Here is a 13925-nt window from a genome sequence, read left to right as displayed (position 1 = left end):
CCATGTGATTTCAATTTTAAAAACGAGGAAATAACACTCGAAAAAAAAAATGTCATCCATTGGTAGCGAATCACAGCAAGTAGTGTGGGAGAGCATGAGGGGTGCAAGGCTTCCCAGCCTGGGGAGCGGCTTTACCTTCCCTGCTTTCCAGGTCAGCTGCGCGTAGGGAGGGCGACCCCAGGCAGGGGCACGGTTGCCAAGTTCCAGACAAGCTCCCAGCCAGGTCTCAGCCCGACAGCAGAGCTCTTGCTCCATCACTACCCTCCAATACTTGGTTCATCTGGGTTTAAAACGAGTTACTGGCTGGAGGAAAGTTAGCAAGTCAGTAGCTCATGATATCCTCCTTAATTTGTCTTTGCATCTACTCAGTTGGTAGTTACTAGTGTTCACAAGGTGCAAGGGACTGTGTCCATCAGGCGAAGCACAGAGACGAGGGCAGACACAGCCCCCAGTTCGGAAAGCTCCAAGTCTGGGGGGAACAGGACGTCAGAGCCCTGTGCACAGGCGCCTGCTTTCCACAGAGCAGAACCATGCCATCCGTGGTGGAACCCCGCTCTGTGCTCCCCAGGGCAGTCTGCTAAGCCATGCGTTCCCTCACTGCATGGCCCCATATTGCAGGGCATGAACTACCTAGAGGACCGGCGCTTGGTGCACCGTGACCTGGCAGCCAGAAATGTCCTGGTGAAGACACCACAGCACGTCAAGATCACAGATTTTGGGCTGGCCAAGCTGCTTGGTGCCGAGGAGAAAGAATACCATGCGGAAGGAGGCAAGGTAAGACGTGGCTCGTAGATCGGCGAGCATTCACTCGCCAGCAGACTGACCGATGGAGGGGACGTTCTCAGAACATTCTGGGTGAGGTCACAGCAGCAGCCATGGACACCTGAGTCTAGCCAGGGTCCTCTTCTGGAAGTACAGACCAGAGGGGCTGCTCTAAGAGCAGGATTTGCAGGGAGAGTGAAAATAGAGAGTGAAAATAAACACGAGCTCGGCTCCATCTTTGGGTGACCATTAGCCAAGGTTGGTTCTCCATGCCCAATCCCTTCAGAAGAGCAGTTGGGAAATATCACAGCTAATTTGGTGGCATGCAGCTACTGAGAACATCTCAGAAATATGGAAAACTCCCCATGCCATTCCTAGAGCTCCAAAGGCTCACTTGGGAGCCTCCCTAGACTCCCTCCTCCCAGACAGACTTGGTGGTCCTCCAGGGGACTCTCTCCCAGCATGGGGAGAGGTGCAAGTGCCCATGCTAAGCCCTCCAGTAGCTCTGAATCAGCTGTACCCCTCTTAAATTTCACTCTGACCTGGACGGCTCCAAGTAGCTGGTCTCCGCAAACACGCATAATCGAGGGGTGGCTGGGACCACCGTGCATCACCAGAAACCCCAGCCCCTGGCATGTGCACCCAGTTCACCAGAACAGCCCACAGACCAAAGGTCCTCAGGTGAGGCCTTCATGAAACCAAACCTGGGGCTGAACAGAATAGCCCTGTTTTCTACCAGCTTAAAAACTTGCTCCTCCTCCTGGGAGGGAGCACTCATCCTGGGGTATCAAGGTGGAGTGTCCTGGCTTTCCCACATTTGTCGCTTGTAATTTGTTTCAACGTGATTTAATTTTTTGCAACAGAGGGAAGCTAATGCTTATTACTTCCTCTCTCATCATTCCAAGGTGCCTATCAAGTGGATGGCTTTGGAATCAATTTTACACCGAATTTATACCCACCAAAGTGATGTGTGGAGCTACGGTGAGTCAAAATCTTGATGCTAATGAATGCGTACTGAGCAGAAGCCGGCTTGAATTGTTTGTTGATTGACATTCTATGCTCTGTCATCCAAATACTTTCTTCCAAGACAGAAACTAATAATAGCGTAGTAGTCACTGTCTATTCTACTAAGAAAACATGACAAAGGAAATTGGGTCTAACTAGCGCATTACGTGTCACTGGAGAGATCAGTGAACTTGTCAAGAGCGGGTAACGGAGGGAGAGAGAGCTTGGACTTAGGAAATGTGTAGACCTGCAGCATCAGACCAAACTTGACCTCTTGTCATGGATTTGAAGTGAACCAAAGGGAGATGACAAATGGGGTTTTCCGGGGAGAAGCATGAGGTTGTGTGATGGACTAACTCAGTGGCCACTGTTTCATGCAGTGAATGGAAGTCTTTGTGTGTTGGAGAGAAGGGCTTGACAGGAGTGCACTGGGAGATGTGTCTGGGGGGGGGGGGGGAAATAAGCAAGGGAAATAGTGATTGCTTGCAGTTCTAGGGAAGACATCTCCTCAGGACGGATTCTATGCTTCACCCTCCAAATCCCACTGTGGCCTTGCCCAGGCCTGTGCCCCTCCTCCCCAACACGCCTTTCCTCTTCTTGCCTCATTGCCTTTGCACAAAGGATGTCTTGAGCCTACAAGGGCCTCACCACTGAAGAAAGTGTCACTAACCCACTGTCACAAGTCCAGCAGTCTGCTGGAAGCCTGTGAAATAGCTCATCTGATGCATTTATCTGTGAATTAGCATCTATCCCCACTACTCAAGTCACAGGGGGGATGAGGAGGGGCCACCCCATCTCCGCAGAAATGGGTGTTTGGGGAGAGTAGTATTGAGGCAGATTTCCAAGAGGAATCCAGTTGTTATCACAAAAAAACAAATCACTCAAGACATCATCTACTTAGGTTCTTTTTTTCCTTCATAGCATTATTAACTTCCTGACATTCTAAATGTATTTCAATTTCATGGATCTTTGTCTCTTCTGCTAGGATGCAGGCTTTACAAAGACAGAGATCTTTCTCGCTGAACAGGTGAATTTTTACACGTACCTGTGAGCAGAGCTGCCTGCAACCAATGAACTAGATAAGGACATAAGGCTATTCTGATGCCTTGTTGTTTTAGTCATTTTCACAGTGTGTCTGTTCCCCAAGAGGGACAGGGAAAAATGCTACTTTTCCCGCTCCCAGGTCCCGTCCAGAGGCAACTCCGCTGTCACCTCCTTCCCTCAGGTTCCTGACAGGTCTTCTTCTCTCTCCTCATTCTGCACACATTCATCTAGTCTCCAGACAACAGACAAAAAAATAGTTTTAAACCATAGCAGACTTTTAATTCTCTGCTTAATAGCCTTCTTTGGTTTTCCACATATGTTCCAAACAAAACCCAAGCTCCTGAGCGGCCTGGCTCCTTCGGCCTTTCCAGAATCACGAGGCTGCATTTCCCTCCTTGCCCTCCGTGCGGCAGCCAGCATGGGCCAACCCACCTCCTGTCTGGAGTGGGTCCTCATTTGTTGAGTAAATGAGAGCTCTCTTAAATTCTGCGACTTCCTGCCTTTGGATGATTACAAGCAGTGTCAGAAAGTTAGCATCCCTCTAGTGACTGTGTGTTGTTTCATTTCGGTGGAAATTGTGTTTTCGGTGATTATAATCTGCTGTCCCTGGCAGTAAGTGCAATTGTTAAACCACAGACCTGAATTTCTAGCTTAAAAAAACAAATCTTATTGGGGCACCTGGGTGGCTCAGTCAGTTAAAGCGCCCCACTCTTGATTCCAGCTCAGGTCATGAAATGGAGCCCTGCGTCAGGCTCCGCACTCCGCGCAGAGTCTGCTGAGGGAGTGTCTCTCCCTCTGCCCTACCCCCTGCTCACTTGTGCATGCTCAGTGCTCTCTCTCAAATAAACAAAAATCTTTAAAAAACAAATCCTATTACTCCACTCCCTAGTCTCCAGTCAAGACAGAATATTTTAATAAATTAGGTACGAATGCATTCCACTTAGGAGTGGAAAAGAGAGAATGCCTGCCTCGTTCCAGGCCCTCTCAAAAGCCACCACCAGGTATGCACACCACTTTCTCTCTTACCATTTGTCCCCAAACCTGGAGAGCTTGCTGTCCCACAGGAAGGCATTGTACGTGTTTAACATAATGTTTAAACCTCGTTAGGATGAATTGACTTCGTGGATCTGGAAATGAGATTTTATTTTTTCATCAAGCCCATGTTGACGCTGTGGTGAGGAGGGACAGCAGAATCTGTGTTCTTGCCCTTGGACCATGACTTTGCTTCATTCTTCAAAGTTGCATGCTCTGAATTCAGGTCATTCAGCTCTGGGACGGCCTCTGGATAATCCAGGCTGACCTGTGGGACTATGTATTTAGAGGCCAGCTCTAGAGAAAATGGATCATTAGACCAGCTGGAGATCAGGAAACTGGCAGGATCCCGTGTCTGGTCCCTTCCTGTGTAGTCTGGGGACCCAGGCTCCATCCCACTGGGGTCACCTCTAGAGTCACCCCAGGGCACCTTCATGGTGGGGATTTCTAGAGCAGAGAATCCCAACAAGAAAGGCATAGAGATAGAAGAATCATCAGAACTCAGGGATGGTCTGGAAAAACACCAAGTCTAAAAGTACTGCTTTTTTTTTTTTTTTTAAATCATGACGATGGATTTTATTGATTTTTGAAACAAAAAGTATGGGGTTTTGATGTTTTTTAAAAGGAATGTAGAGTTTTCTGGTTCCCAATTTTTATTATTTTTAAATGTGCAGTGTACAACCTTGTCTGCGGTCTCCATCTTCCATAGACACAAGTAGCTTAGGGCAGATGTTCTGAGTGTGTAACTCCTGCTCCTTATGTCATTATAGTGGTTGACTTGTCATTGTTGCTATCACTCAAGTTTTAACATTTATTGGCCACTTACTATCTGCCAGGCATTGTCTGAACTTTTCAGTTGCTTTTTCTTCTTTGATCTGCACAACTATCCCGTAAGACAGATACCGTCATTATCCCACTATACAGAAAGGTGTACTGAGGCTTCCAGCTATCAGGCAAATTGCTCAAAGCCACAGAAACATAGGTTTTTAAAGATCAGAAACGTTTAAATGATGACTAAAGACAAGGCGTGGTGATTATTACCAACTCATAAAGCAGCTCTCTCATCCTCTCAGGCGTCACCGTTTGGGAGTTGATGACCTTCGGGTCCAAGCCTTACGACGGAATCCCCGCCAGCGAGATCTCCACCATCCTGGAAAAAGGAGAGCGCCTCCCGCAGCCACCCATATGCACCATCGATGTCTACATGATCATGGTCAAGTGTGAGTGACTGCCGCAGCCATCCATGCTAGCATACCTGGATGTTAGCACTCACAGTGCCTTATGGTGCCTAGAAAGGTGTTGCCGCCCTTAGCCAAAAGATTGAGACCTTTGATTCCCTGAAAAAACCTCGTCCCGGTTCTCTACAGCGGCACCGAAACCCAGAAACGTCTGTAAACTCTCCCCCAGCATTCTTCAGGAAGCCTTTGCTTGACCCATTGAGCGCAGTGCCCTGGCATGTGCCCATGTTTGCAAGCAAATAAATAAAACCAAATTCCCCCAGAAACCATCAAAATATTCTGTTCTCTGAGTTGCTCAATGAAAACAGTGTTGCACATTTTGAAACCTGTTACTGGAGAGACCGAATGTTTTTAAACACCTAACAAGGAGAAGCCCACGAGGCTGGTAGAAGCGACAATTCTGCCTTGACTTAACCCTTTTCAAATAATAGATCTACATGAGGTCTTTTGCAGCGTAGCAAGTAAACATCTTAATCTAAATAAGAGTGTCTAACTTGGTCAGTGCTCTTGTTCCACCAGAAGGACAAGTTAAGCAGGCTCTGAAGGTGACATTCCACGTGTCACGGGCACTTGCAGGAGAAGGTAGCACACGGAGTAGGACGGGGCCAAGTCCATGTAAATAGTAATGCCTTTCCAACTTCAGACCACAGAGTTAACCTACTTTTAACTTCCTTGCTGTGGATTGAGGAAGCTGGGATCCAGTGAGGTCACACGGTTTGTCTGAGGTCACATAGCAGTCTGTCCTAAAATAACCTGACATCCTGCTGATAAAAAATAAATGTGAGCCCTCGAGAGAGACGAGGATTGCCAGCTGATCGCTGTTCCTCCAGCTGTTCAATCCCGACTTCGATCCTAGGGAAGGCACTGCGACGCCCCCTCACTTGCGTGCTCTGTTACTGCCAACGTAAGACAATGAAAGCATTAGGGTGTGGAGTTCCCAAACCTGGAGGCTCTTAAAGAAAGTCCCTAACTTTCCCTAAATTGAGTCTAGTTTCCAGTTGGCAAGACGGCTAAGCGAGTCTAGATGAAAGTGGATGCCCCGTGAGGACTGAGCCAGAGACCCCGGACGCCAGGCTCCCTGCAGTCTTAGTAGTCCACAAACAGCGATGCATGCAAGGCTGCCGGAACACTTACGGTGATAATTCCAGAACTCCGGCCCCAGGAAGAGTAGGCACTGAAAATTAGACGATGTTGCTGGCATTCTGATTCAAGTGTTTTGTGTCATCATGGTCTTTAAACTGGGATCAGCGCTAGGGTGCCAGGACTACAAAGCCCGTCACAAAGATTTGGTTTCTGCATCCCTTACTTGCCTGAAAGGATCTCACCATAAATGCCTCCTGGAAGCAATGCCGTCTTTACCATTTCTTTCGGGGTCTAATTGCGCTGTTTTCCTCATTCCTTCCCCAGGCTGGATGATAGATGCTGACAGTCGTCCCAAATTCCGTGAACTGATCATTGAATTCTCCAAAATGGCCCGAGACCCCCAGCGCTACCTTGTCATCCAGGTACCAGATCACAGCCTCAGAACTTGCACGGGGAGGAGTCCCTCTCATGAGCGTCCAATGTCACTGTGTTCCACTGCATGCCCATTCCATTTCCTTGTCTCCCAGGCCCCGTCCTTAAACCCTCAGCGCCTTAGAACTAGACATGGCCCCACTGAACGGAGTGGAGTTCCTCTGTGGTGCCCCGCCCCTCCCCGACCCCATTTGCCATTCCCGGCTGAATCCTAGCGTCCAGACATGCTCATTCCATGTGCCATCTTCATATTCTGGTCAGCCAGAGCCTCAGCTCCGTCTGATGGAGAAGCAGGCCCTTCATGGCAGCAAATCTGCCTTCAAACCCCTGAGTGTCCACTTAACGCTTTAGGTCAACAAAACCAAACTCACAGGGCTGTGAGGTCATGTATGCAAAATAATTTGCATAGCCCCTGAAGATTCTGCTCAGCAATTCTGGTGCTAGTGGTGGGGGAGTGGGGAAAAGGGGGTCTCCATGCAACTCCCAGCAAGCAATTCCCTTACTCACGCTGGGTGGCTGTCGCCAAACTCCCAAGTGTTCACCAACCTAGAAGCTCTCTGAACCCAGACCCTATGGGGTTTTATGGCGTCTTCATTAAATGGGCATTGCTGGTTCAACTAGTGGCCAAACGGTGATTGAGTCCACCTCCAGCCCCTCCCCCGTTCCAGGACATCAGGGGGTGTGGCTGACCTAGAGGTCCAGTCCGCTCATCTCTGGGTTGGCCCCCCCACTCCCCCATCCCCACCCCTCCAACCACCCCCATCCTTAGGTGTGGGCCTAAAGCCCCTGGTTAACATAACAATGACACCTTTGCCACTCTCCTCCCCTAGGAGATCCCAAGGGTTTAAAAGGTCTCTGCTGGGAATTCCAACACATTTCTTACCATAAACTGTAAGATGGCAGCACCTAACAGCAAAACTCACCCTCCATAAATTCTGCTCTATCCCTTTCTTCTTCCTCTTAAGCTGTTTCTGTTTCATTTAGGGGCTTTTAAACATCGGAGAATTTTTTAGTATTTTCCTGTCATGTGGGGGAGGGGAGGAAGCCGCTACTCTGTGGAGAATCGGACTGATTTTATTATAAACCAAGTGCCCAACAAAGAGGCATCTGCCCAAACTGTGGACTGGCGCCTCTCAGGGCCCTACTGATCATCTCAAAATGTTCTGCACTAGGGAGATGAGAGAATGCACTTGCCGAGCCCGACAGACTCCAATTTTTACCGCGCGCTAATGGATGAAGAGGACATGGAGGACGTGGTGGACGCCGATGAGTACCTCATTCCCCAGCAGGGCTTCTTCCACAGCCCCTCCACATCCCGGACTCCCCTCCTGAGCTCTCTGGTACGAAATGCGCCCCCTTCTCAAGCACGGTGTCTGCTGGGTTGAATGAGTTGCTTAGAGAAAATGGTACCCCCCCCAGCAGAACTCACAGGGAGACAAAGAAGTCCGTTTTAAGCAAATGGTCAGGCCAGACTCAGAACGAATCAGTCAGGTGTATTAGTTCTTTTATGGCCTTGAAGTAACTGGGCCGTAGTCTTTTCAGGTCTACTAGGGACCAGAATTAAGTCCGAACTAAACCTAGTTTTTCTAAAGCTAATGGGTCAGGACAACGTTAAGCCCCCATAGTGACACCCGCCCCGTGAGGCCCCAGGCCCTGCATTCGGTGGGCGTGGGTGAGACAAGGCACGTGGACCCTCAGCACCTTCGGTTCTTTTCCAGAGCGCCACCAGCAACAACTCCACCGTGGCTTGCATTGACAGAAACGGGGTACGTATGAACACCTCATAAACCCGAATTAAGTAACAGCTCTGTGTCATGGCTCTATTGCACATAGAAAATGCCCATCCTACCCCCAACAAATCTTGGTTTTCTTTCCTGTGTTTACTTCCTTCCTTCTCCTGTATGGTTGTCCTGAGCCCCTGCCCTGAGGCCAGCAGGCAGCTCTCACCTAGGCCAGCGCTGTGCAAAATGGGGTTCGTGGACCTCCAGCAGCAGCACCTGGCGGTTGGTTCCAAGTGCGAACTGCCGAGCCCCCGACCCACACCTGCTGAAGTAGGAATGCGAGGGGCAGAGCCAGCCCCGATCCGTGTCCGATCCAGCCTTCCGGGGGTGCTGATGCTTGCCACGAAGGCTTGATCTAGACTGACACTTCCCAGTATAGAAGCCCCCGGCCCCCTGCATCAACTTCAGTTTAAATCGGTGACCGTCTGGGAGGGCACAGATCATAGAACATTTCTGTCATTGCCAGAAACCCTACTGCACAGCACCGACCAGGTCCTTGCCACTCGACCTGTGGTCTGTGGGCCCCCGGCATGGGCGTCCCCCTGCATGGGCGTCCCCTGGGGGCTAGTCGGAAATGCAGACTCCCAGGCACTTTCTTGGACCACACTGAATCAGAAGCTGCAGTTCAACAGAAGCTCAGGTGATTTTTATACGCATTGAGCAGCACTGACTGGAGTGACCTTGCCTTATTTCCTCCCCTCAGAGCTGTCCCCTCAAAGAAGACAGCTTCCTGCAGCGGTACAGCTCAGACCCCACTGGCACTTTGACTGAGGACAACATAGATGACACTTTTCTCCCAGCACCCGGTGAGTGGCTTACCCTGGACAAGGAAGGTCACCCACCTTGGCCCCCGCATCTAGCAGGGCCAGCCTCCATCCCCTGGGCTCAGGCCGCTTGCTTCCTCAAGCCAGTCCAGAAGTGGAGACTGTGGCAAGCTTGCAGACACCTGTGGGGAGGAAGAGGCAGAGAAACACAAAACGACGCACGCGCTCGGGTCTTTGTGTTGGACTCAAGTGGCGTCCAGCTGGGAGGTGTGGTTTTAGGACCAGTTCGCAGATTTTCTAGAATTTGAAGCAAACATCAAAGATGTGTGTGTGTGTGTGTGTGAGAGCAGGAGTGTGTGGGTATGATTGTGTGTCCGTGAGTGTGTGAGCATGTGTGGAGGAGTGTGTCTGTGTACGCGTGCATGTGACACATCTGACCCTGGTTCCACTCTTGGCCTGTGACACATGCATGTGCCTAGTCTCAGCTTTATCCCTGATGTTCCCGTGGGCACACATGCATCTCAAGGCAGGGTATCCTTCTGAGAACGTTAAATTGGCAAGAGACCGATGTGCCCATTGCTTTGAGAACTAGAGACAAGAACACGGTTTCCCTTGCAGCACCAGTGAGCTTGTCGTCTTGCCAGACGCCCGACGCTCTGTGGTCTTGTGGGAGAAAACTAGCGGGGTTCAGATGCACCATGGAGTCCGCTGAGGCTGGTGCTTGGCCGATCACTTCACCTGTGATTTCTTTTCCATTTCAGAATACATAAACCAGTCCGTCCCCAAGAGGCCGGCAGGTTCCGTGCAGAATCCTGTCTATCACAATCAGCCTCTAAACCCCGCTCCTGGCAGAGACGCTCACTACCAAAACCCCCACAGCAACGCCGTGGACAACCCTGAGTATCTCAACACCATCCCTCCCTGCATCAGCAGCGCACTCGGTGGCCCCGGCCTCTGGGCCCAGAAAGGCAACCCCCAGGTCAGCCTGGACAACCCCGACTACCAGCAGCACTTCTTTCCCAAGGAAGCCAAGTCCAACGGCGTCTTCAAGGGCCCTGCGGCCGAAAACGCGGACTACCTGCGGGTAGCCCCGCCGAGCAGGGAGTTTATTGGAGCATGACCACTGACGATAGCATTGGCCATAAGAGTCTCGGATGTGTCACCCGCCCTGGGACCAAGCCACAGCATCAACTCCAGTGCTGACAGTCCCGCCCTCGTTGACTCCTGGGCCCGTGGACCGGTTTGGCCATATTTGCTCCTAAGGACCCATCTTTCACCCAGGAAGTGCCCCCTCCTCGGATGCACTTTGGGAAGTTGCTGGGAAGTTCCTTTGTCTTCAAACTGTGAGACCGCCACTAAAAGGCATCCGGCAGGAATATTCTCTTTGGGCAGAAGTTCGCCTTTCAGTGAGGTATATTTGATTAAAAAAAAAAAAAAGAAAGAAAAAGAAAAGAAAAAAAATCTGCATAAGGAGTTTTATTGCTTGGGGGCCCTGGGGGTTTTTAATTGTCATTATTGATTTTATTTCTCCTGGGCGTTTCCAACGAGGAAGGAGCTTCTTGCTCATAGTACTGGCTGCACTGAGTTGATCCAGGCCCAACTGTGACCAAGAAGCAAGGGTCAGAGCCTTCCAGCTAACACTGATTCCACTGACTCTAGCTCCAAGATTCTTCCACTGCAAGACAATTTTTTTAAAAAACTAGGAAGTACTCTGTGTCGTAAGCGAGACTGGTTGATACTGTAGCAAATCATAGCACGTTCAAGAGGATAAGCCACTTTGAACCCTTCCCGAATGCAAAAGAAACGGAAGGGGTAGAATTCTTCTTCGGACTTCTTTTTATATAAATGTCTTCATGGTACTTACTCTCCCTTGGTTGACCAGCGTTTTCTAGCTATAAGTATTGGACTTACTTGTTTCTTTTCCATTCCACTGTTTGGAAGCTCGGTAGGAGTTCCCTGTTGGTGAGAGGAGACGGTACATCACACTAGAACCTGGACCAGCTCACGTTTGATCAGTGTTCAATCCGGTAGCCTTTAATCATGTTGGAACGATAATGCAAAAGTTCACACGAGAACGTGGCTCCCAAATTTGAGTCTCAGAGGAAATACGTCAAGTCCTCTGGGGGTTGGGGAATGAATGGGCATCTGTCCGGACACTGCAGAAATGAGACGCTCCTTCTCAAACTCATGGAGCCTCCCACCCCACCACCCCCCCACCACTACCAAATTAGGCTTATGGGAGACAATTTCCTTTTTATTTTACTATAGAAGTTTTTTTTTACTCAAAGGGTACTTCCCCCCCACTTCTCTGGTAGGCTGTCCCCAAGGCCCCAAAATGAAGGGATCCAGGCTCCGGGGCCACCAAGCAGGAACTGACAGCCCTCGCTCCTAGGGGCACATTTCACAGGGTGAAATAAAGTTAACACTATGCATCGGGGGAATTAAAGCGGTAAATATTAAATCAGAGCTTGAAATCCATGACAATGCCTTAACAATATCTACAGATCGTTTTTTGAAAGAAAACAAATTCCCTCCTAAAAGTTTCCCTAGCATTGGAGGATCCAGCTAATTTAGGACCCGGAGTGCTTTTCCACCTCCCATGTCCTCGCAGCCTGACTTGTTCATGGCAGTCCTTTGTACACAGGTGTTAAACCCTCTTAGTCTTTCACGGAAAAGATGTTTCAGACCGTATTTCTGACCTATGGATGTGTTCAGACCTACACACGTACAAGATTTCCCTTTCGCTGTTAAAGTATCGACTCTTGGATCGGCCCTACAGTTTTGTTACCAATATATTGACTTTGTTCCGATGGAAATATAAACTCTATTTAGTTCAGTTCCTCTGTGTTTTCAGATACTCTTAAGCACCTCTACCAGCCCAGCATAGACTCTGAAGACCTAAAAATAAATAAAACATTATCCCTGATTCCAAGAAATTCACAATTTAGCAAAGGGAATTGACTTAACTCAAACACAACACAGTACAACAGAGGGTAGGCAAGACGTGTCAGCCAAGCACACTCAGCACAGGGCAGGGAAGAGTGCGTCCTGCCTTGGGAGGGCCTTGGAAGGCTCGTCAGGGAGGGAGTGGTGGAGTTGGGCCAAAATATGACCAGGGTCTTAGCCATGAGGGAAATGGAAGTGCGCTCCCGACAGACGAAACCTTGACCAAGAAAGCATCTGCCAGAGAAATTGCTAAAAAAGTAGGAGAAAGGCCACATTCGTGCATCTTAACAAGCTGTCCCTGTAAGCCTGGGAACTAGCTTGTGGCATTCCCCCAACACCCCACATGGGGGGGGGTCCCTCCCTGGGGATCTGAAAATGATTCTTGAAAAGATTAAACATTTCTAAGACTCTCGAATTTTATGCCATTGTCAGTAAATCACTTTTGTTACTTATTTGCCTTAGAACATAAATATTTTAGCCAGAATCTTCTTTGGCCCTGGGAAAGAGACTGATGCACATTTTATTACCACTTTTTCATCAAGAAGCAAGTGATTGGTGAGGAAGAGCAACTGTATGTCAGTCCGACTGTAGCAGTTAAATCCTAGTATTTTTGTAATTTGCAATATTTTACTATAACATAATAAAACAGCAAAAACTATTCAAGCTTTTTCTCCTTTGTATTTCAGTTTTCCTGCATAAAATCTAGGTGCTAAATCCTCAATTTGAAAACTGTGTTTCCCACGATAGCCTCCCCATGGTTGTGCAGGGGGGCTTGCAGATGCCTCACAGCCCGAGACAGCAGAGCCCACCAGTCAGGGACCCCCACCATCACTATGGGCGGACAAGGAGAGGAGGGCCCCCCAGAGCCCCAGTGTTTCCACCTCATGGCCCTGCTTGGCCAGAGTTCAAAGTTTATACCACATCTCTTCCGTTCCTCCTTATTGAGCCCAGGTCCTAAGACCCTACAAAGAGTCCGTTCCTTCCTCAGTCAGCCCATGGCCCCGCCTGAGATCTGGCCTTTGGAGACAGTTCAGGTGACGCTGACAGTGGGCCCACGTCCTGACACCTCTCCTATAAACTCAGGAGTCCCTGCACTCATGCCCTATAAGTAACACTTCTGTCACCTCATGAAGTAAAAAAGATGAATCTTCCAACTTCTAGATGTGCTGAGTCCCAGTTGTCGCTGATTTTATCGTAACGAGGAGCACTGTGGGGACATCGTTTGATGACAAGTTGCAAGTTCTTCATTTGGGGCTTTAGCCCCCCACCCCCCAACTGCAGACATAAATGAACTGGCTCTCGAGCTTGGCTGCTCTCCGGGATCTCCCAGGGTCCGACCTCAAAGATTCTGATTTGATTTTCCTCCTGTGCAGCCTGGGCCCAGCGGCCTTTCAGAACTTCCCCAGGTTATTGTGATGAGCTCCAAAGTTTGGGGAACCACTGGTGAAAAGGAAAGGCCAGTGGGTGGGTGGAGACCTGTCCCTCGGCTGATGGCATCTCACTCACCTGTCACAGTCACCGGACCTCGGGTTCCTCAAGCAGAGGTGAAGCCGTTGGATTATGGCGACTCACAGTTCTCGTCCTCTCTGCCAACCTTAAAAAGAAGGGGCTGCCATAAACAATGAATCTTGGAACAGTGCATCAAAAACTAATGATGCGTTTTATGGTGACTAACATAACACAATCAAATTTTTAAAAAAGAAAAAAAAAGGGGGGGGGCCCAGTCTCCCCAGACCAATACAATCAGACATAGGGGCTTCCCGTGTGATCCTAGTGGGCAAACAGAGTTGAAACCCGCATCTCTGAGGTGACCCGCAGGCATCCCAGCGGGCCCCCCA

The 13925-nt window shown here is 49.5% G+C and overlaps 1 protein-coding gene across 1 annotated transcript in view; it reads left to right on the top strand.

Moving 5' to 3' along the window:
- The window catches only part of EGFR (epidermal growth factor receptor), a 198294-nt gene extending 186886 nt beyond the window's left edge, over positions 1-11408 (top strand). The window contains exons 21-28 of the mRNA XM_032874987.1: positions 619-774; positions 1668-1743; positions 4917-5063; positions 6489-6586; positions 7769-7936; positions 8315-8362; positions 9081-9183; positions 9903-11408. Of these exons, the coding sequence (XP_032730878.1) occupies positions 619-774; positions 1668-1743; positions 4917-5063; positions 6489-6586; positions 7769-7936; positions 8315-8362; positions 9081-9183; positions 9903-10261 (1155 nt within the window). The 3' untranslated portion in view covers positions 10262-11408. The remainder of the gene's footprint in view (positions 1-618; positions 775-1667; positions 1744-4916; positions 5064-6488; positions 6587-7768; positions 7937-8314; positions 8363-9080; positions 9184-9902) is intronic.
- The last annotated feature ends 2517 nt before the right edge of the window (positions 11409-13925 follow it).

This window comes from Lontra canadensis, unplaced genomic scaffold (assembly GCF_010015895.1).
Source record: "Lontra canadensis isolate GAN:19392208 unplaced genomic scaffold, GSC_riverotter_1.0 scaffold54, whole genome shotgun sequence".
NCBI classification, from domain to species: Eukaryota; Metazoa; Chordata; class Mammalia; order Carnivora; family Mustelidae; genus Lontra; species Lontra canadensis.
Note: the sequence above shows the minus strand (reverse complement) of the source record. Positions and strands in the feature narration are given on the sequence as shown.